Source organism: Sapajus apella, unplaced genomic scaffold (assembly GCF_009761245.1).
Source record: "Sapajus apella isolate SASKATOON/1434 unplaced genomic scaffold, GSC_monkey_1.0 scaffold1, whole genome shotgun sequence".
Lineage (NCBI taxonomy): Eukaryota > Metazoa > Chordata > Mammalia > Primates > Cebidae > Sapajus > Sapajus apella.
Window position 1 is genome coordinate 18,307,186 of NW_022436941.1, and position 23,378 is coordinate 18,330,563.

The 23,378-nt window shown below is 38.0% G+C and overlaps 1 protein-coding gene across 1 annotated transcript; it reads right to left on the reverse strand.

Moving 5' to 3' along the window:
* Positions 1-757: 757 nt before the first annotated feature.
* LOC116544184 (zinc finger protein 474-like) lies at positions 758-21,934 on the reverse strand. The gene is made up of 2 exons (XM_032270387.1): positions 21,752-21,934; positions 758-2,542 (listed from the first exon to the last, which is right to left on the reverse strand). The coding sequence occupies exon 2, from the start codon at positions 2,328-2,330 to the stop codon at positions 1,302-1,304; it is 1,029 nt and encodes a 342-aa protein (XP_032126278.1). The 5' UTR covers positions 2,331-2,542; positions 21,752-21,934; the 3' UTR covers positions 758-1,301.
* Positions 21,935-23,378: the final 1,444 nt, after the last annotated feature.

Genomic DNA, 23,378 nt, shown 5'->3' on the forward strand with positions numbered 1-23,378 from the left:
CTGTTACCCAGGCTGGAGAGCAATGGTGTGATCTCAGCTCATTGCAACCTTCACCTCCTGGGTTCCAGCAATTCTTCCTGTCTCAGCCTCCTGAGTACTTGGGACTACAGTCACACGCCACCATGTCCAGCTAATTTTTGTGTTTTTAGTAGAGATATATTGGTCAGGCTGATCTTGAACTCCTGATCTCAGGTGATTCACCTGCCTCAGCCTCCTAAAGTGCTGGAATTATAGGCGTGAGCCACCTCACCAGCCTAATCTTAGTTTTCTTAAGAATCCATTATCCCTGAGGGCTGGGCTTTTAAGTAGCAAGCCATGGAAAAAAGACTTTTACCACTTCCTGTTTCTCATGATTTAATATTCTCTAAGACAGACACAAGACAGTACATCCACTATCTGGTTTAATGGCGGGACAAAGAACCTGGACCAGGCCCTGTCTTGCAGGTAGCCACTCTTGTAAGCATCTCTCTCCAATCCTTGTCTACGGTGAAACTTTAGATAAAACCCTAAAAACTCTTTGCCATTCAAGCTGGGGATTCTTGGGTCATGCTTATTAAGAATGGCCCAAGTTGGGGGTCAGGGCCCTATATTCAGCCTGAACACAAGACACAGAGAAGCAGCAGGAACTAAGCACCTCCCAGAACATAATCTAGTTGCTTCAGTGTCTACACTGGGGTTAATTTCCTACTTACTACAGCCATATAAATGTCAAAAGAAAAAAAATATGCTGTATTTACAGAGCATGTGTATTTTTGGGAGTGCTTCAGTGTTTAATTGTTGCTAAAGTCATTTGGGGTTTTTGACATAGATTCTATTTTAGTAAGATAAACTAAGCATAACCCAGCATTGCCAAAAATGAATTCCTAAGGTAGATGACTAAAATAAACCGGCAATAAATATTGGCTGTTGGAAGGGAATTATATTATATCTCTGTAATGTAGACACAGCATTAATGACTCATTTTCAAATTACAGTCTCTCCCAGGGATTATTTGTATCAGGGATCAGGGAAGAAAGTAGTTCGTTTTCTCCTTCTTTTAGACAGCAGAATTGAAGAGGAATATGAACCCATCAGGCAAGGATGTTCTTGTACCTATTTAGCCAAGAGAGATACAGGCCCTGGAGTCCAACAGGGAGTTAACTTGAACAGGCTGCATTGAGGCTGACATAAGGCATTGGTAGAAACAATGCTGGGGGCTGAGGTGGCTGATTCTGGGGATAGTTTTCTCTCATTCCCCTACAGGCAGAGGGCGCCACCGGGTTCACCTAATGCATCTTATGTGGCCTGAATGATCTTATCAGTTACATTGGTCCTGCCATGTTCCTCTGCTGCTTGGAATTAGTGGACCCTTTTAGGCCTCCTTTACTCCCTAAGGTCAAATTTTGATCTTTTGGCCCATGAGGTTGAGTTTTACAACTTCTCTGGTGTACCAGAAGGCAGTCTGACGCAAACGTTAGGCTACAGTTTGGGCAGGGCACAAGATGAGCTTGACTTGGTTGCATGTGGCTGGACTGCACAGTCAGAAGGGGCTGAGGCTTCTGTGGGAGTGGCCGCTGGAGCTCCATGGGAAGCCGGTCATTTTCCATTTTCCACTTTTCCAGGCATTTGGGCTCATGAATAGGAAGGGATAGGGTGCCAAATTCCCTACCACAAATGTAGCAGATAACAGCCCTTGGTTGGGCTGGGGTTCCACCAGGAGCTTTCCTGAGGCCAGTAAGGTGATCAGAACTATTAGAGTGTGGTGCTCCGGGACCCTCACCCTTTGACTTGCAGCTTCTCTGATGAACAAGAAGATGATCTGGTAAGAATGTGTGGCCACAGGATTCACAGGGCAGCAGCTGAGCCTGGGCACTCTGAAATGCAGCCTCATTCATTGCCTGAAGACTGGACGACCCACTGCCACCGAGAGACTGTGGTTTGGAGGGTTCTGGCCTCCTCAAGTGCTTGGGCAACTTGCTATTTTCAATATGCCACTTCTGTAAGCACTGGGGTTCATGAATGGCAATTGACTGGGACCCAAATTCTCGACCACAGATATAGCATACCCGCAATCCAGGCCTGCGAGCAGGGATCACAGGGGGGCTAAGCTGGCTTTCCGACATACTTCTTCTACTTGATGGTTTTGATAGTATCACAGTTCCAGGTCTCTTTTTCTGAGTGTCTGTCTTTATCTTTTCACCAGGATTAACTCTCTCTGTTTCTGGTGAAAGGCTAGAATAAGAGTCGCTAGAGAGAAGCCCAGCTTGGTTGATAAGGAAGGTGGGTTCTTTAGAAAGGTGGAAAGTTTGTTGTAACTTATTGGAAATTATTTTCTTCTTTCTTCTTTCCATTAGCAAAGATGCCTTTCTGCAGTGCTTGCTCTGATTTCAGGCCAGACTCACTTTGGGCTTCTGCTTAGAGTGGAGGTTAGTGAGGTTGGTTGTCCTGGGGTTCACACTGTTGCCAGTACCTTATTCCCACAGACCATGACTCAGAGCTTCATTGCAGGGCAGCAGTGTGGAATGCTGGAAAGTCCTCATTAAACCTGAGATGTCTCCAAGATCTGTGGAGGGGGGTGAGAGACATAAGAAGTTATTATGTACACACACACACACACACACGCGCGCGCGCACACACACACACACACACACACACACACACATTTGGATTGTAAACTGATAAAGGGCAATGAGTATTTTTTGTGTTTTTTTGCTTGTTTTAAATATTGACCTTGTATACTTTTTGACTAGCATAGTAACCAGCATATGGGATTTGGTCAGTAAACTGAAATAAACCTGAAGAAATCTTCCATCATCAATTGCATTATCACTGTGTTGGAAATAGTGCTCTGCCCGGGCCAGGCGCAGTGGCTCACACCTGTAATTCCAGCACTTTGGGAGGCTGAGGCAGGCAGAGTGCAAGGTCAGGAGTTCAAGAACAGCCTGACCAACATGGTGAAACTCTGCCTCTACTAAAAATACAAAAATTATCTGGGCGTGGTGATGCACGCCTGTAATCCCAGCTACTCAGGAGGCTGACGCAGGAGAATCGCTGGACCCCAGGAGGCAGAAGTTGTAGTGAGCCGAGATCGAACCACTGCACTCTAGCCTGGGTGACAGAGCAAGACTCCATCTCAAAAAAATAAAGAAAATTAAAAAAATAGCATTCTGCCCAAAAAGTTAACTTGACAATTACAGCACATCATAGATACAGATGACACAAACCAACAGAGGTTGAGACCAGTGTTGTGAGACCATAGAAGAGAAAACTGCGAACTGTGAAAATTAATGAAATCAGCAGGTCATACAAAAAGACCCCCTGGGCCCCACAAAAACTTCCACTACATCAGAGATTCTTAACTTGTTAGTGACATGGATTCCTTTGACAATTCTGTGAGGCCTATGCACGTCTCAGAATAATATTTTGGTAAGCAAAAAATAAAAATGGTTGCTATCATGGGTGAAATCAGTTTTGCTGAAGTAATTTGTCAAATATTTCTAGTCGTTATATACGTTTTAATTGAGATAAAGTCTTGTCACAGACTTCTTGAGTGTCCATAGACCTGAAGTTAAGAACTCTTGCAGAAGAAGTAATTCAAGAATGACTCTTATAAGGATTATCAGGATAGCCCTCAGAAGGACAGAAAAGTCTTGTAACACATCATGTATTCACTTTTGTTTATTATTGGCATAGGGTATTAATTATGTGTAGCTATAATTCTCCAGCAAAAAGTACAGCCTAGGCCAGCACCCATTCTGGTGGGATATCTGCAGATCTTTCATGGGATGATGATACACAGATGCTTCTTAGGGCTCTTTTTTTTTTTTTTTTTTTTAATATTATACCTACTTTCTTGTTTTATATATGTATGACTTCTATATATTTTTTTAAAATATAAAACAAAGGCACTGGATTCCCCAAACCAGAAGAAGTGGCTGGTTAGAAATCCATTTATGGGAAGAAGCCTACATTTTTATATTGGGAAAAGTCATGAGTAAATTTTACCAGGAGTTTATAATCTGGCTCCCCAAAAGGATGATGTTAAAAAGCCTAATGACCTTATTCATTTCCTGAAGGATGACCCAGATCAGGGTGATAACCTCTAAAGCATCCATTCTTAACCACAGAAGAAGCAGCCCCTGGTGTGAAGCTGGCTCCTGCACATCGTGGCAAACACTCCAGTTCAGGCAGTGCAAGACCAGCAGCCTGGTAATATGGAAACCCTGGGCATTCGTTTCGATAAGGAACAAAAAGAGCTGTGAGATCTCTTCCCAGCTCCTGTATTTTGGTGCCAAGAAAGGTCTGAATCCTTGCCTTTAAGAGTATCAAATCAGGTCTGGCATGGAGAAGGAAGTTATTCTTCATTTTGATAGATTCCAAGACAGTAATATTAACAGATGTGGCAAAAGTATGTGTTGGCCCCAGAGTGGCCAGCACAAAAAATAAAATGGAGAAATTTATCACTTGATCAGTACCATCTAAAAGAGAAAGTAGATCTATGGAACATAGAAATAGGGTAAAATTATTTCATTAGGTTTTTAAACCAGCCCACGGGTTATTTCCACAAACCACTCTGCTTCATTGGCTCTGTTCACCAAGGAATTTTAGTTTATCATTTTCCTTGATACCAGGAAATTGCAGACACTAGTATGACTTAAGAAGAGAGATTTAAAAAATCAATGCAATCAAATAAATCTCCTTCCCCTAAATTTTCTCTGGCTCTGTCACTCTTTCTCTCAATCTCTCTCTCTCTCTCTCTCTCTCTCTGTCACACACACACACACCCACACACTCCTATTCCCAGCAGATTAGAATACTGAGAAATCCCCATGACTTTCCCCAACAACCCCTCCATCTCCCTTTTTATAAGGTAAGAGAAGTAATATTTATTGAATGCCGATTATGTGCAAAATATTGCAATGATTTTTTGTAAACATAATTTTAGTTAATTCTCAAATCATTATGAAGCAGGTATTATTATTTCAATTTTGTAAGTAAAGAAACCAACTCAGGAAAGATAAGTGATTTGCCCAAGGCTGTCAGTTTCTAAATGACAGAACTGTGAATCAATTCCAGCTCTCTTTGGCTCCAATACGTGGCTCTTTCCATTATTCATTCTGCCTAAATTCCTCCAGCAGAGCTTCTTCCCTTTAGTTTTATCTCTGTTTAATGTACTATCCATATGACTCAGGGGATGGTAACTCAACTCTCACCAGCTGTTATGCTTCCTTTTCGGAGAAGGAAGGGGCAAGAGGGAGGAGGGCAGATAAGACACAGAGGAGAAACCTCTGAGAGGGAATAAACAGAAGAGGGAGGCTGGGACTACTGAACACAATGTTTTTAATGTTGAGTGATGGGCCATTTTTTTTTAACAGGTTCAGCAGTACACATGCAGATTTGGTCTATGGGCATATTGCATAGTGCTGAGGTTTGGAGTACACATGAGTCCATCTCCCAGGCAGTAAGCATAGTACCTAATAGGTAGTTTCTCAGCCCTTCCTCTGCTTGCATTGCCCCGTGTCTGTTGTTCTCATCTTTATGCCCACGTGTATTTGACAGTTACCTCCCACTTATAAGTGAGAACATGTGGTATTTCGTTTTCTGTTTCTGCATTAAGAATCACTTTATTTTGCCATATACATTTGTGTTCTAGATGTAGTTTTTGCTGAGTGATGTGCTGTGCTGATTCTTTTCTTAATTTCTCCAATATCTTCAGAAAAATCTACATAACCAGTAGAGGTAGGGACCAGTTGTGAAAATGGGGCAGATCAGCAATGAATGATATGTTTTGTCTGTCTTTATCATGGGCACAGAGTAAAAGTGAAGGCTTCCCCAAGAGGCCAGGTGGTGCTCAGTTTGAAGCCTTGTCGCCATTTTGATTAGGGATAGAGCTTACTGTACAGAAACATTTGTGCACTGCAAACATTTTCTCTGCAGCAAACACGATGAAACATTACAAAATGTCCATTTCAATCTTCAACTTTTTTCTACCATCCCTTTCCTCCTCCAATGTTTTCCTGAAATTTTTCTCTTATTGTCAGTAAAAGTAACAAAATATGGAAGATGAGGTAGCTGGAAGCCAGTGACATTTTTGGGAATGGAGGTGTCTTGTGGAGAAATGCATCATGTTTCTGCCGGTGACTGTGCAAAGGCCACATGCCATGGCACAGCAGTGTTTGTTGCTCTCTCTTTATAAGTTAGCTCTAAAAGCAAAAGTGCTGGGAAACACTAAATGCATATACTTAAATCATCTAAGAAATTGACCTGTCACCCAAAACGTCATCAAGCAGTGTTGCTAGGTTATAAAGAGAACCACTTTGCAAAGCCAGCCAGTTTTACCTCAAGCGTCTCTGGGGAAATGTTCACTCAGTTGGCCTGAATTATTCGTTTTGACCATATCTGCACATAGGACATTTAAAGAATGTTTTGGAAGACATCACTTTTTATCAACATGATGCCATTTTTCTATTTTCTTCAGGGTTCATGGGAAGGGAGAGACAAACACATGAAGATGAATGTAATAACCATGGAAATCCAAAAACCATCTTGGCATTAGAAGGTGTCTCTTTAAAAGAGAGGAAATAGAACACAATGAAAAGTGTGATCGTATCTTTTAAAAGATCATGTAGTCCTTTGAAACAAAAGAAATATAATTGATACATGACATGACCCCTTCTCTATTAGTATTGAATTCAAATTCTTTAAATGGACAAAAATATAAATAAGAAAGATGGAGTTGGGGCTGATGGTGGCTCTGAGCAAGATTCTAAATTAGAGGAGATTCATCTTCAATATTCTTTATCTGCCCCATTCAGCAGCCTCCACTCTCTAGCCTAGTATCCCTGTGGGCTCACCAATCCTTCTTACCTATGAAATCTTGCTTTCAAAAAGGAGCTGATGGACTCATTCACACCAAAGCTTATAACTGATCAAGTAATATCCCTTCCAGTGTCTGACAGAGACACTTAGTTCCTTAGCAATAGCCATTCCACTCAACTCCCTCAATTAATAGACCCCAGCTTTCAGCTGTGCACATCTACAAGCTCCTTTGCAGTTAGTGAAAATATTGTGTCTGGAACTTGTAAGAACAATTCTTGAAAAGGAAGAAGAGCACAACTGCTTCTCTTCCTTTCCTTCTTACTGATGGAAAGGACTAGCGCTCTGGCAGCCAGATGAGAACAGATTTCATTTATGTAACCCTTGATAGGACAGAGCAGAGACCTGGGTGGACTTGGGTCCCTGATAATGCTGGAACCACCATTGAAGACCTGGAGTGCCTTCCTTGGACTTATTTACATAAGAAAAGTAAATTTTTATTTTTATTTTAGCTATTTTTAAGAGTTTGTTATTCACATGGAAACCTAATACTAATTGAGAGATATCTGTATTTTAATAGTGATTATTAGCGCTACTTAATCCTAATAATATTATTTCAAAATTCAGGATTTTTTGATGAAGGAATTTTTTTTTGAGGGAGTAGAGGTTTGGGTGCAAAATTGACTTATTAAATATACACTTTTTCTTAAAAATCAGAAATTAAAAAAATTGATACGATAAATACCGTATCAGTTTTTCGTATGAAATTGATTCACACTTCCTTTCTTGGAGATTTTTTTTTAAGAAAAAAATTTAATGACTATTTTTAATAAAAAAACAACAGCCAACTTTTCCCACGAGCTTCTTTTTTTTTTTTTTGAGACGGAGTTTCACTCATGTTACCCAGGCTGGAGTGCAATGGCGCCATCTCGGCTCACGGCAACCTCCGCCTCCTGGGTTCGGGCAATTCTCCTGCCTCAGCCTCCTGAGTAGCTGGGATTACAGGCACACACCACCATGCCCAGCTAATTTTTTGTATTTTTAGTAGAGACGGGGTTTCACCATGTTGACCAGGATGGTCTCGATCTCTTGACCTCGTGATCCACCCACCTCGGCCTCCCAAAGTGCTGGGATTACAGGCTTGAGCCACTGCGCCCGGCCAAGCTTCTTAAAGAGCTAGAAGTTAGCAATATTTTGCCAGTTATTAACTTATTGTCTCTATATTTCCAAACTTCTTTTCTATATTTAGCTTTATGACACAGGTACTGGGACTCTGCACTGCCATTTCTGCTTTCCAAGCTGGCTCTGTGTTATGCTCTGCCAACAGGAATAATGGAAGAAGAATGCAAGAATTGGGGAGCAAGAGGGCATTTAATCCTTTTAAAGCCTTCCTGTGTGCATGTGGTCGCTGTGAGCCTTATTCCAGCAACACTTCTCTGCTCCTGCAGCAGCAGTTCTTTTCAGTAGCAGCAGCTGAATCCACCCAAGTTTGTAAAACCAGGCGAACTGACCCTTCCCCACCAGATGCAATCACCAGCCAGTCTGCACCTTCTCCTTGGAGATCTGGTTTTTAACTCCATGGGGTGCCTCTTCTACATTTCTAAACTTTTAATAATTCAAATGGATGTAACAACCCTCAAAATACAAGTAATAATAATCTGTGATATTCAGGCTGCATACTACTTAAATATTACAATAAATATAACTGCAAATTAATTCATAGCATCTTACAAAATAAGACACTTATCTGAACATTTAATCCTCAACTCATTCAGACCACTGAAAATACATTTTTGTAATTTTTACACTATCGCCATGCTTTAAAAGCTAGAAAGTATTGTTCTTCCATATTCCAGTAACTGAACAAATTCATAAGGGAAACCTGCTGTTTTAAGTATGCTTGTATTTTGCTAAAGTTTATATGACACGCTTCGCCTGCTGACCCCTCAGCCACAAGGCCATCACTGCCACAGAGGGAGCCATGGCAAAGTGGCCCTACGCACAGACCAGGGACGACCAGGAGTGTCAAGAGCAGCTGGGCAGCTGATCTGGCTCACTCTGGTGCAGCACACTCTCTTCTAGGCCGCATCTGGTCCAGTGGCATCTGCAGACCTTCGCCAATCTGATGTAAGTAGGAAAGGTCATGTGAGAGCAGCAGGGACCTACAGACAGTATGGCTTAAGAAATATAGGAGCAGCATTTGAAAGGTAAAAAGTGGAAACCATTTTCACAAAAGCCATTTAGCCTGAGTCATGGCTTTGAGAAAATATTGGCATTTCTAGACTGATTATAAATAATGAAAAATTTCCTTTTCTTTGTCTCCCCTTCACTGTGAATAATTTTAAGCCAAGAAATAAGTTATTTCACTTTCATTCAATCTAATTGTCAGGTATGAACATAATAGTCTATGATGTTAGAAAATCTATGAAAAAAATGGGAGAAATGCACTTTTTGTGCTTCTAACTAGAGCCCTCTGCAAAGGCATTTTATGGTGTTAAGGCTTATAATATCACCCTATGAAAACTATTGTTAGATCAGGCCTGTAATTTTCACTCTATATTGAGTATCCAAATCACAGAGTACCCAAGAGTCATGAATGCCACACAGGTATGATCGTATAATTGTAATATTGACATTTGCTGTGGTGGAACACTGGTTATACAAACCATCAGTATAATCACATTAGAGGCCTATAATATATAGAAATCCAAAGGATAGGCCAAAAAAGAAAAAAGTGGAAGAGTCAGGCTGTCAAATAACAAGTCTTCAAAGGAATTTCACATGCTATATTTTCTCACAGATAATTTTATTCCAACAGAGTGGCTCTATAACAACATGTCTTTTTCAAGATTTTTAAGCATTGGCTCATCGGCACATCTGGCCCATAGGTAAGTTCCTTTTAGCCTGCACAAAGTCAAAGCTGCTTGACTTAGTCCCCATTATTTTTAAATGGGGAGATGTTACATAAAATAAGGATTTTTGGTTTTTCTTGAAAAGTACAAGAGCTGACCAAACAGAGCCCACATTCCTGTGTGACAATATCCAACCTAAGCTGATGCTGAGTAATAGCTGTACCTGTGGCTCAGAGAGCCAGCCTTTACTCTTCCAAAGCTGCTCACTAGCCTGATTCACTAATTTATAGTTCACACTTCAGCCTTTGTGACTCTTGCTTGAAAGTGTCCTGTGGGGACATTTTTCTTCTTAATTAACTATGGAAAATCACTGCAAGGAATTGAGAATCCAACTGAAGTCTTTTTTATAGGATACAATTGTTATAAACACAACATATTTATGAGTAAATGTTTAGAATATTTGGAAAGGAATCTTCCTAATGAAAGTAGATTAGGCCTGAAATGCTTGGGTCTAGGAGGGAGGGTAAAATCCAAGAAGAAAAGACAGAAATCAGTGACTTAAGAAGGAATTGCTGTAAGCTGTGGAAGGGTTAGAGAAGATGATACACACCTAACTTCAGAGACGAAATAGAGCAGCCAGTGTTTGGAACAGCTACAGGGGGGATTATAGAAGAAATAAAAAGAAAACAGGGAAACACAGACAAAATTGTGTTTAGTGAATCATCTAAACTTTTTGGAGGCATTCCAATAATTATTTATTTATTGGTTGATATCTTAAGAGCTACTCTTCTATTTAAGCCAATGGACTTTTCTTTGCAATTAAATGACTCCCCAGATGAGGACTGTCAAATGTCTTATATTATTCATTTAAAGAAAGAATCAGCCCATTAAAATAACCATAAATAAGCTATCAGCAATATAGACCATAGGTGGATTGTAAAGATTTGCTCTGGAAATAACTTTATAAGATAATTATTCTTCCTCATGGGGATTATAGGATTTGGTACACTTTTTCTTTCTGCCAAGCTGTCCATTTTGTCGAGAAGTACCTATAAATTAGTTTCAACTGAAAATGTATAAGAACAGTACAGCAGCCCCTTCTCAACCTAGAATGAGATATACAGCCATCAAGTGTCTAAAACTGATATATTATTATTTTAAAAAATTGGGTGGAAGAAACCCACAGATAACCATATTTTAGTATCTACATTTTAAAAGAGTTGCAAATAGATGCATGTGTTTGCCAGCCCCCACTATATGATATGCTTGCACAGAGTTCCCACTGTCTTTATACTATTGATTTAGTTGAACTAAGTGCGACACTTTCTGCACAGGCGTCTGAGACACAGTGTTTTAGTATCAGAAGTGTCATCACTAAATTTAGTGTGTCCAGGTGGAAACAAACACATTGAAGAATACAGTTGCACATGAAGGGAGCTGCTTGGCCAGCATAAATTGGCATAAGAGAGATGGGCTCACTGAATCCTGAAGGAACCTTTCTAACATATCACCCACTTACCTTACAACAGTATCAAAGTTGTGCCTTAGTTCTATCCACCTCCAGGAGGTCAGTGCCTCCTGGAGCCTGGCTAACACTTAAACTGATTATCAATACCATGCGTTACAGACATCAACACCTCAACACCCTTTGTTAATAATGTGGTCTCCACCCAAAGCTGTTTCTGAGGAAAATGCCTGGGAAGGAAGTCAAAAACAGCAGAGTCCAAAAGGCAGGCTGGGCTTCTCCTGTCTGCACGAATGAATGCGCCTCTATTTTCTGATATCCTTGCCATGACTTCCCTGGTAGTGACTCTGGAGACCTGGTAGTTTGTATGTGCCCACAGGCTGAAAGCTGTTTCTGAACATGGACTTTTTGTTACTGTTCTCCTCACACCTCTTATCCTTCTATATGAATAAGTCATCAAAATACTATTGTCATACCATTTGACATCGCTGATCTTGGCAACAAGGCACTCTTTCATTGGCCACATGATTAGAGCTCACTGATGATTCAGAATCCTCAGCCCTACAAATTCTCATTTCTCAGGAAAGCTTGTGTGAGATATCCGCTGCTGGAGAAAACCACCAGAATGAGTCTCCTGTTGTCTAGGGAGAACTTGTTCATTCTTTGTTTCCCCAGATCCAAACCAAACAAAACATGCTACGTGGTGATGGTTCATTTAAAAACCTTTTCAGCTTATCATTTAAATTTTTTGTGGTTCAACATTTATTGAAAGCCTCCTTCCACCCCATGCCCAATAACTCTCAACTGTCTTGTTCTGTTTGCCTTTAGTAAACAAAAAGATCATGTGTATATTTTGTCACACATAAGATTGGAAATATTAGGATATTTGATGGGAAGAGTCTAATTTAAAATCAACTTTGTGGATGCTGATGTTTCTTATCTTTCTTGTGTTTTCAACAGGCTCTTTTCCCCCATCTTCTTCTATTTCATTTTGTTTCATTGTTTCCACTGTCTGTCTGAGCTTTAAGTTTAGGACAGCCCAACAAGAATATCCAATAAGGACAAGATGCCATTAGAAAGAGAGTGAAGGATACAGCACCCCATCGTTGTCACCACTGCTAATGTCCTCTGGATTTTCCATTTGGCTGGAGAGATAAAGGCAATGCCAACAATTCCAGCTCACTACTAGAAAAATGTGGCTTATATTTTAACTTCATTTTATTCTGGAGAAAGGAGTATTAGAAGTGATGTGCCCAGCTTAATCTCATGAGTCATCAAATGTGGAGAACTTCTTCCCCAGTGGGAAAGAGATAGCAATAGGAGAAATTTGAAGTGTGAAAGGGCCTCAATTAGTTGTTCCAAAGGAGGGGTCTAAGAGCCAAAAAATGCAGGTACTTCTTGAAGCCAGGAAGACCAAGGAAACAGATTCTCTCCTATTGCCCCCAAAAGAAAGATGATCTTGCTGTGATGTTTCACGCCTGTAATCCCAGCACTTTGGGAGGCCAAGGCGGGAGGATCACTTGAGGTCAGGAGTTCAAGACTAGCCTGACCAACATGGTGAAACCTCATATATGCAAAAACTTAGCCAGGCACAGTGGTACACACCTGTAATCCCAGCTACTCCGGTGGCTCAAGCATGAGAATACCTTGAACCCGAGAGTTGGAGGCTTCAGTGAGCTGAGATTGTGCCATGGCACTCCAGCCTGAGTGACATGCTGTCTCAAAAATAAATAAATGGAAATAAAAGCTGAAAGCATATTTCCATTTTGTGGTGTTATTTTCTATATGGAATCCTATCCTAAAATGGATTCCCCATCCTGCTGTGCCATGACATTTATGTGTGGCTCCATTAAATGTCCCCTTGGCATCAGTAGGTAGGTCATGGGCATTGTTGTTTATCCAGCTCATACCTATTCCATATGCTTTACATAAACATGAGCAAAGTAAAGATAAAATTTGGAATATACCATAAAATAGCACAAGAACGTTGGAGATGCTGCCTGTGGTGCCAGTTTTGGAAATTCCCCACAGGTAGAAGAGGGTCAAGCAAGGACAAATGATAGCATTAACATGATGTAGCTATCCAAAGATGGGATGTCCCTTACTCTTTTCCTGCCTGCATGCTCCCTCATGAAGAAAGACATACATGGTAGTTTGGATTTAATTGCAGTTTATAATTTCCTAGATATATTTCATTGTTTTGTTTTATCATACTATGATCTTTTAAAATATATCCTGCCATTCAGATGTTAATAATTAAAGTTAATTTTTTTAGATTTGATGACATTATAATTGTATTTTTAATTGCAGCTCTTACTGAGATAATTGTAGATTCACACATGGTTGAAAGAAATAATACAGAGATCTCTTGTAAACTTGCCCAGTTCTCTCAATGGTAACATTTTGCAGAACTATAGTGTAGATATTATACTATAATAATACCTCAACCAAGATATTGATGCTGATACAATCTATGGAGTTAAGTCAGAATCCTCAGTTTTATTTGTATTCTTGTGTGTGTGTATTAAGCTCTATGTAATTTTATCAACTGTTTAATAAGTATCCACTACTTCTGTTTTTAATGAGAATTTATCACGTTGATAGCATCTGAATTTTGGTTGGAATTAAATTTCAACATGCATTTTAGAAGGGACAAACATTCAACCATAGCACCCAGGGTTTCGAATTCCAGCATCTAGAAGAGCTCTTCACCTGTGAAGGTTTTCCATGATGGTTTGTGGTTAGCCCAGCTTCTAGGTAAACTTTTCAGATAGGTCCATTTGCCTATGTTCATGGGACGCCAATAAAAGATATCAGGAATATCCTCTTTTTTTACTCTTCTCCTTTACCTTTCTTGACCATTTGTGCTTATAGGTCCTCTCTACAAAGACTGCTCCAATAAATGCAAATATGGCAAATAACTCCTAAGCTGCCATAAAAGGTTTTTTTTCTCTCTATCTTCAGAAATGAGTTTACTGTGAGTCCCAGGGTGGAAACATGCAGATGTGATGACAGGCCCTTGTTTCCTTTTAATAGGCATTAACAATTTCTTAATATTTCACTTTTGTTCAGTCACTATTCTTTCTTCCCAATTTAATTTATAAGCTGGTTTTCATTCACTTGTTCACATCATCATGCTCCCTTTTTTCCAGTGTTTCAAACACTAGGATCTTATAGTACCATAATTATGCGGAAAAAATACATAGAATAGGCTGAACTACATGAAGACATTATGAAATCAGTATTTGAAAATGCATACATTTAGGACTTGTCCTGTAAATATCATGAAATAATGACAATTTTTTAGGTCACAAATCTTGATTCTTTTTAGTTGATTGCAAAATTCCAGTTACGAAATTGAAATAACATAAATGTGGTTACATGAAAGATCATTACATTTTTAGGGAATGACAATGAAGCCTATTTCATATAGGCAAGGAATGGATAGTGTTCATTTAAGTAATTTTAGCTAAAACAGCATTCCTGTGCTACTTCTGGGAATCTCTGTTGAAAACTTTACTTGGAAACTGCTTAGCACCCATAAATGCCCCAGTAGTTCAAATAATTAAACTTTGTTTGACATGGTGTTTTACACTGGAAACAGGTTAACTGAAGGGGAAAATGTGGTTTTAATTTTTGTTGATTGAAATGTCTTATATATGTTTCTTATATATGTTTCATATATAAGATGGTTCACTTGTAACTGAACAGATAAAGCAATCCCAGATTTATCTGATTTTAATGTTTCACAATCATTCAGTATTTTTGAGTGAAAATGCCGTGAACTGATTCAAGGAATGTAAATATTAACTTTTATTACAAATTTATAATTTTTAAATGATACCATAATGTAACTTTATATATGTTTCCATTCTTTCAATGGATATGTATACTTGTCAAGAAAATAAAATTTTATCAGTTATATTTATTATCATATCACTGAGGACTCTGCTTTCAATTGTTCACACACATGAATAAACAAACAAGTACACACATACACACACACATACATCACACACCTTATACATTCCTCTCCACATTTCTTCCGGGTCAAGAGGATGTATTGATAATCATTGTTATAAAGTCATTTGGTAATTAATCCATGCCACAATGCCAGTCCATCTGACACTTATTTGGTGATGATATGCTGGACTGTAACTAGGTCATATGGTAGTAATAAGGACAATTGTTGGCTAAGAGTCTAACTGAAACTCAAGATTTGAGTCTTTGCCCAATTGCCTTTTTCTTCTATTTCCAGTCCTCACTACTCTTTATTTTGTTCTTTGTTCATTTCACAATAATTTTACTAAAATAACCTTTTAACCATATCTTTGAACTTGGGACAAGTCACATTGGTGGCGAAGCCAGGCTGGGAAGATCATGAGGACGTTTGCCTTTGCCTTAGCTCTTCAAGTAGATTCCCCCTCTTATTGTGCGTTTGCATGTGAAATGCAAGGTAAAAAAATAGACAATGGGAGAAAATGGGAAAGGCACTAACAGCCACTCTCAACAATTTTTAGCATGTTTTTGTTTCCTATATGATTGCACATTAATAATTTGACAGAAAGAAAACATCTTGCCATATTCCATCATCTTCTTACATTTTCCAAGAAGATATTATAACGTACTATTTTTGGAAGGTATCTCATCATTAGAAGGGCTGACAGACTATGACGCACAAGATACATCTGGCCATTGTTCAGCTGTTTTGTAAATAAAGTTTTATTAAAACACAGCCATGTTTATTCATTTATGTTTATCTTTGACTGCTTTTGCCCTACAATGGCAAAGTGTATGGCCTACCAGGCCTTACTATTTACTATTTACTCATAAGTCTAATGCCAGGCAGGTGAATGGGTATCATCTGTGGGCTGTTTCAACCATGTAGGGGAAGAGCCACCTCCACTCTCAGCCCTTATCTATCTTTTCCAGGGCAGTCACATTTAACTTCTTAAGCTGCAATCACAACTTAAACCTCTGCTGACTAACTGCTGCCCCATGGTTGTGGCACTACTCTCAGAATAAAATCCAACCACTTGACCTTGAACGCCCTTTGTAACCTGGTACCTCCCTCAGTCTCTGCCTATCTCCTTTTGCTCTCCCCTTTCTGCACCATGCTCCATCCATGCTCACCTCTCAGTTCCTCAGACAAGTCAAACTCTCTCTCATTCTGGGGAAGACTGGGAGAAGGACTGGAAAGAGGCTTTCCACATGCTCTTGCCATTGCAAGAAGAACATTTCAAGACTACAGGCCTTTCAATATTAACGTACTATTTTTGGAAGGTATCTCATCATTAGAAGGGCTGACAGACTATGACGCACAAGATACATCTGGCCATTGTTCAGCTGTTTTGTAAATAAAGTTTTATTAAAACACAGCCATGTTTATTCATTTATGTTTATCTTTGACTGCTTTTGCCCCACAATGGCAAAGTGTATGGCCTACCAGGCCTTACTATTTACTATTTGGGCAAAGGTAAGAAAGTTTTCTAATGCTTCCATTAGAGCATTCAAATTAGATTTCATTTTAACATTAAGACATCAAGTTATTAATCAATGTGTACTTATAGCACTCAATGCAACCAGAATCCTACTAAGTGCTGTCTGCACAGAACTCCATAAGGCTTCGACTAGAGTCTCCTTTCAAACAAATGCTTGGCTGTGTTGTACTCTGGACATTCTATTTGCAGTTTGCCATTCCTTTTAACTGGTTAGCAACTTGCCTCTTTACATTCTTCCTCTCTGCTTCTTCCAACACAATATATTCCTATTACTATATTTGTCTACTATGATATTTAGAATTTGTTTCTCCATGTTTGTAAGACGCCACTGAAATCATCACTGATCCCTCAGGAAGGGTGTTCTGGAATTGTTCACATTCTTCACCATTTACAACTTACTTCAAGAGTTGCATATAATCCTGAAGATGTATGATTCACCAGATAGTCTGGGAAAATTGAGTTAAAATAGTATTACATATTGATCTGAATTATGTAGACCCAGAGAAGAAACAACCATATGAAGGTCTAGTTGTTTAAAAAAATTTTTCTTTGAAATAATAGATAAGATTTAAATTCTAAAATAAGCTGGAGCTGGGTGCTATGGCTCACGCCTGTCATCTCAGCACTTTGAGAGTCAGGGTGGGAGGATTGCTTAAGCTCAGGAGTTCAATATCAGCCTGGGTAATATAGTAGGATCTCATCTCTACAAATATAAAAAATAATAGCCAGACATGGTGGTGTATGGCTGTAGTCCTAGCTACTTGGAGGACTGGGGTAGGAGGATCACTGGAGCCCAGGAGGTCAAGGCTGCAGTGAGCTGTGACTGTGCTGCTGCACTCCAGTCTGGGTGACAGAGCAAGACCCTTTCTCAAAGAAATGAATGAATCAATGAATCAATGAATAAATAAAATAAGCTGGAAAATGCAGCTGATAGAAATAATAGTTTACATGCTGACCCAAAAAAATTGGTGAAGTGACAACAAGATTTGGAAAGGCTGGAAAATATTTTTTCTTAGTTAACATTTGTATGTTGATCATTTTCTGTCAATTTGTAAGAATATGTGATGACATTTAATCTGATACTTATTTTACCAGTTATAGATTTTTCTCTGTAATTGTGAGAAATATATTGTTAAACAGACAACAGAGTAGATGTTATAAATAATGTTTTCTTGCAGAAATTATGAACAAATGAATATTCTCCTCCTGCTTTTTTCTGTCTAGAATAGTGTCTGGAATATAGTAGACACGCAATAAACCATTGAATAAATTAATAAATAAAAATTAAGTTCAAGTTACATTCTTTATCAATGCACTTGAAAAAATATATTTTTTTTTTCACTGGGATTATGATTTCTGACTAAGTTTATAACTGTAACTATATTTTTGGCTTTTGCCTATTACGGAATCACTTAAAATCAGGTTGTTGCCTCAGGAAACATTTGGGCAACATGCAAGAAGGACTGCCCAACCTGATCATAATTCTTGTGTATGGTTCACTGGCAAGCAGTCATGGAAGGACTCAAATTTCATATTTATTTTGAATACTTGCTTCAGGTATTCAAATAATATATATATTGGCCTCTTAAATAATATATTGGCATCTTAAAATTAATATGCCAATAAGGATAGACAAATAAATTCATGTAACAGGATAGACAGTCCAGAAACATATGGTCAATTTACATACATGGTCAATGGTCAATTCATTTTTGATGAAGATGCCAAGACAATTCAATGGAGAGAGGAAAATCTTTTTAACAAATGAGAGTGAAACAACTGGATGCATGTAGGTATAACCATTAACTCCCTACTTTCTTCTTTTTTCTTTTTTTTTTTTTTTTTTGAGACAGAGTCTTGCTCTGTCGCCAGGCTGGAGTGCAGTGGTGCGATCTCGGCGCACTGCAACCTGCAACCTCCGCCTCCTGGGTTCAAGCGATTCTTCCACCTCAGCCTCCCGAGTAGCTGGGACCACAGGCACGTGCCACCACACCCAGCTAATTTTTGTATTTTTAGTAGAGACAAGGTTTCACCATGTTGGCCAGGATAGTCTCGATCTCTTGACCTCGTGATCCCCCCGCCTTGGCCTCCCAAAATGCTCGGATTACAGGCATGAGCCACTGCGCCCGGCAACTCCCTACTTTCACTATACACAAAAATTAACTAAAGATGGATCATGGAACTAAATATAAAAGCAAACATGATAAGGTTTTAAGAAGAGAAAAATATTTATGATCCTAATATGTGCAAATATTTTGTGCTAGACAAAACAAAAAAGAACAAAAAGGACTAAGTATGAAAGCAAAATATGACAAATCACACTTTCTTTTAATTATAAACTTCCGCACATTAAAAAAAATTAAGAAAATTACAAGGCAAGATATAGTTTGGGAAGAAATGTTTGCAAGACACATATATTTAAAAATTGGATTGTCTAAAATTTTAACTTTATAAACCTACCCAATGGTATTGACATTTTAAATAATTACCTAAGAAAAATGAAAGTATATGTCCACCAAAGTCATATACAAATGTTTACAGTAGCTTTACTCATAGTGGGAAAAAACTGGAAATAACATAAATATACATCAACAGATAAATGGATACAAAATTATGGCATATTCATAAAATAGAATATTGTTTCACAATACAAATGAACAAAGTACTAATATACACTACATGGATAACTTTGAAAATTGTGCTGCTGAAAAATTCAAATGCAAAAGAAGTATAGATACTGAATGATTCCATTTATATAAAACCCTAGAATAGGCAAAGCTAATCTCTAGTGACAGAAAGCATATCAGTGATTGCTTGGTGGGTAGGTGCATGAATGGAAAATTGACTATAAAGGTTAATGGACATTTTCTATATTTATATCTTTGTAGGTTCCATAGATGTAATTATTTGTAAAAACTCATCAAATTGTGTCCTTAAAATGGGTGCATTTTATTGTATATGAGTTATATATCAATAAAGAAAACATTAAAAAGAAAAAAAAAAACTATTTTAAATGGGCAAAAGGTGTGAATAGATAATTTTTTTAAAAGATACAAATCTCCTAGAAGCTCATGTAAAAGTACTCCATTAGTCCAGGAATTTGCAAATTATGACCATTGTGATATATTATTCCATACTTATTACAAATATCCACCCTGTCACCCATTATTTTCACTCCTGGATCTGAATCCAGAATAAATAAAAACATACATCTAATAAGACTTGAGCGGGCTTCTTTTCTTTTCCCACATATAAGTGAGATCATATAGTGTTTGTCTTTCCTTATCTGGCTTATGTCACTTCATCTAATGTCCTCAAGATCTGCCCATGTTGTTGAAAATAGCAGGACTTTCTTCTCTTTTAAAGTTCAGTAATATTCTATTGTATGTTATACCACATTTTCTCCGTCCACTTATCTGTTGATTGATAATTTGTTCCCATATCTTGACTGTTGTGAATAAAGCTGCAATGGACAAGGGAGTGCAGATATATCTTTAATATGCTAATTTCATTTTCTTTGGATATCTACCCAGCAGTGGGATTGCTAGATCAGATGGTAGTTCTATTTTTAAATTTTTGAGGAACTTCTGTACTGTTTTCCATAATGGCTGTATTAAATTACATTCCCACTGACAGTGTATAAGGATTCCCTTTTCTCCACATTCCTGCCAACACTTGTTATCTTTTGTCTTTTGATAACAGCCATTCTCACAAATGTAAGGTAATATCTCATTGTGATTTTTATTTGCATTTCCCTGATGATTAGTGATGGTAAGCATCTTCATATGCCTACCTGTTGAGCACAATAGTAGTTACCGTGGGAGGGGGATGAGGTAAAGGGAAGACAGGCTAAGTGTACAAACCTTCAGCTATAAGATGAGTAAATTCTGGAAACCTAATATACAGCATCATGAATATAATAAATAATTGTTATACTTAATAATAACTAAAATGTGCTAAGATAGATCCTAAACATTCTCCCCACACCCAAAAAAGGTAACTATGTGATATAATGAACATTTTAATTAGCTTGATTATGGTAATTATTTCACAATGTCTACATATATCAACACATTTCATGATACACCCCAAATATATGCGATTTTTGTCAATCATACCTCAATAAAGCTGTAAAAAATTAGACACAATAAAATTAGGAGAAAAGTGACTTGTGCAAGAATACTTATAGCTGCTTTAGCTGTAAGAGGCCCAAACTAGAAACAAACCAAATACCAATCAATAGATAAACAAATGTAAAATAAGCATATAATGCAATTATACTTACCTTTGAAAAGAATTGTACTACTGATTTAAAAAGCCACATTGAAATGTTTGAAAAACATTCTGCTGAGCTAAAGATGTCAGTCCAACAATATAATATATAAGGTATCATTCTGTTCACATAAAGTTAATGAATGGCCAACTATTATTTAGGGATAGAAGTCTAAACAGTGGCCACCTATGGAGGAGAGATTGGCTGAAAAGGATGTGAGGAAACATGCTGGGGTGAAAGAAATGTCCTGGGCCCTGACTGAGGTGACCGTGACATTGTTGTATATACCTGTTAAACTCACTGATTTTAGAAACTTGAATTTAAGAACTCAACATTGGTTACGATTTGCTCCAGATAGATTTTATCTCAAATAATTAAAAAATGCCAGCCAAGCCAATTGAGCAATTATGGCCTTTAACACCCCTTTTCTTTCATGGGTAACCTGTCCAATAAACATATAGTCCTGAATTAATGTTAAAACCCTACTTTATCTACTTTTCTTTGAAGAAAATTATTTTAAAAATCATTCTTTCAAATACAGTTTTATTATCTTTTAGGTATCAGAACATTTAATCCATCGTTCACTCACCATTGCCAGCATCCAAAGAAGTAAAATGATATTTATTGTTTTGTTTAGTAGTATTTGATATTTTTCACTTAAGAACTAATTATTATTATCATTTAGATTTCTTTTCTATAGCAAGGAAATATTTACTGAATACTGGTGAGATGCCAATGGAAGAGACCAAGAAAATCTAAGAGAGTCAGGTGTTATTAGTTGAAAGGTTTGAGATTTAAGGCCTACCAGACAACATAGAATGTACACACCCTGTGAGAGCCTCACCTTGCGACATTTGTTCTTTACCTTTTTATTTTGGCTTTTAGCATGGCATGCTGAGCACCTCTGAGTTTTCAGGGAAGGGGCTGATGGAAACAGGAACAGAATAGCTAGGAGCTCCAAGATTCACGTCCCTTCTTGCAGGAGTTGGTGTGTTTGTGAGGCTGCTGAGTAACAGGAACCACAGCCTTTGTCGCCTGGATGTATCCTGGCAACCTGTCAATAGAAGGGACGGGACTGAGTTCTCTAGTGACTGATGGGAAATAGAGAGCAAAGTAGGTATGGTTCTCAGCTTCCTTTTAAATTGACTCCAGGAACTTTACCGATGGACTGAACAACCAGCAGGGACAGATAAATTTAAGTCACAAGGCTCATCTTGGTATAGAAACACATCTTTTTATTTTTTAAGGAAGAAAACAATATTTACTGATTATCTTATTGATCTTTTCTAGAGACTTTAAAAAATTCTGTGACAGCTAATACTGAGTATCAAGTTGATTGGACTGAAAGATGCAGAGTATTGATCCTGGGTATGTCTGTTAGGGTGTTGCCAAAGGAAATTAACATTTGAGAAAATGGATTGGGAAAGGCAGACCCACCTTCAATCTGGGTGGACACCATCTAATCAGCTGCCAGCATGGCCAGAATAAAGCAGGCAAAGGGTAGAAGGACTTGACTTGCCGAGTCTTCTGGTCTTCAGCTTTCTCCCATGCTGGATCCTACCTGCTGTGGAACGTTGGACTCCACGTCTTCAGCTTTTGGACTCTGGAACTTACATCAGTGGTTTGTCAGGGGCTTTGAGGCCTTTGGCCACAGACTGAAGGCTGGACTGTTGGCTCCCGTACTTTTGAGGTTTTGACTTCCCTACTCTTCAGCTTACAGATGGCCTATTGTGGAACTTCACCTTGTGATCATGTGACATGTGAGTCAGTATGTCTTAATAAACTCCCTGTCATATATATATAATCTTACTATCTTACTATTAGTATATATATATATATGCTAATACTATATATATACTAATACTATATATATATATAGTATATATATACACAAATACTATATATATATATATACTATTAGTATATGTATGTGTGTATATATATACTATATATATATTATTTGTATATGTATATACTATATATATAGTATTAGTATATATATAGTATTAGTGTATATATATATATATATATACTAATAGTAAGATAGTAAGATAATTGTAGTAAAATTCCATGATGAAATACTCTGAAAGCATTAAACCTTATGATGCAACAGCTTATTGACCAGGAAAAAAGTTTACAATATATTGCTAAATGAAAAAGAGAAGCTACAAAACAGAATAGATAGTATATCTCATCAAATTCTTTGTGTGTGCTCATGTGCACACAAACACACAATTAACTCAAAGAATATACGCCCCAAAATTAACAGTGGTCACGTATGGGTGGTGAGATTAAGGAATATTTTACTGAATGTTCCTTAGGCGTTAGCAAAACAACAACAACAACAACAACAAACTTGACCTCTAATATTGCAAAACCATCCCCCTTGTCCCAGATAATGTAATTGGGATATGGAGGTAATTCACAAGACTCCTAATTCTGCTGAAGTGACTCTTCAGGCCACACAAGCGAGAGATCCCAAGAGATAGTAA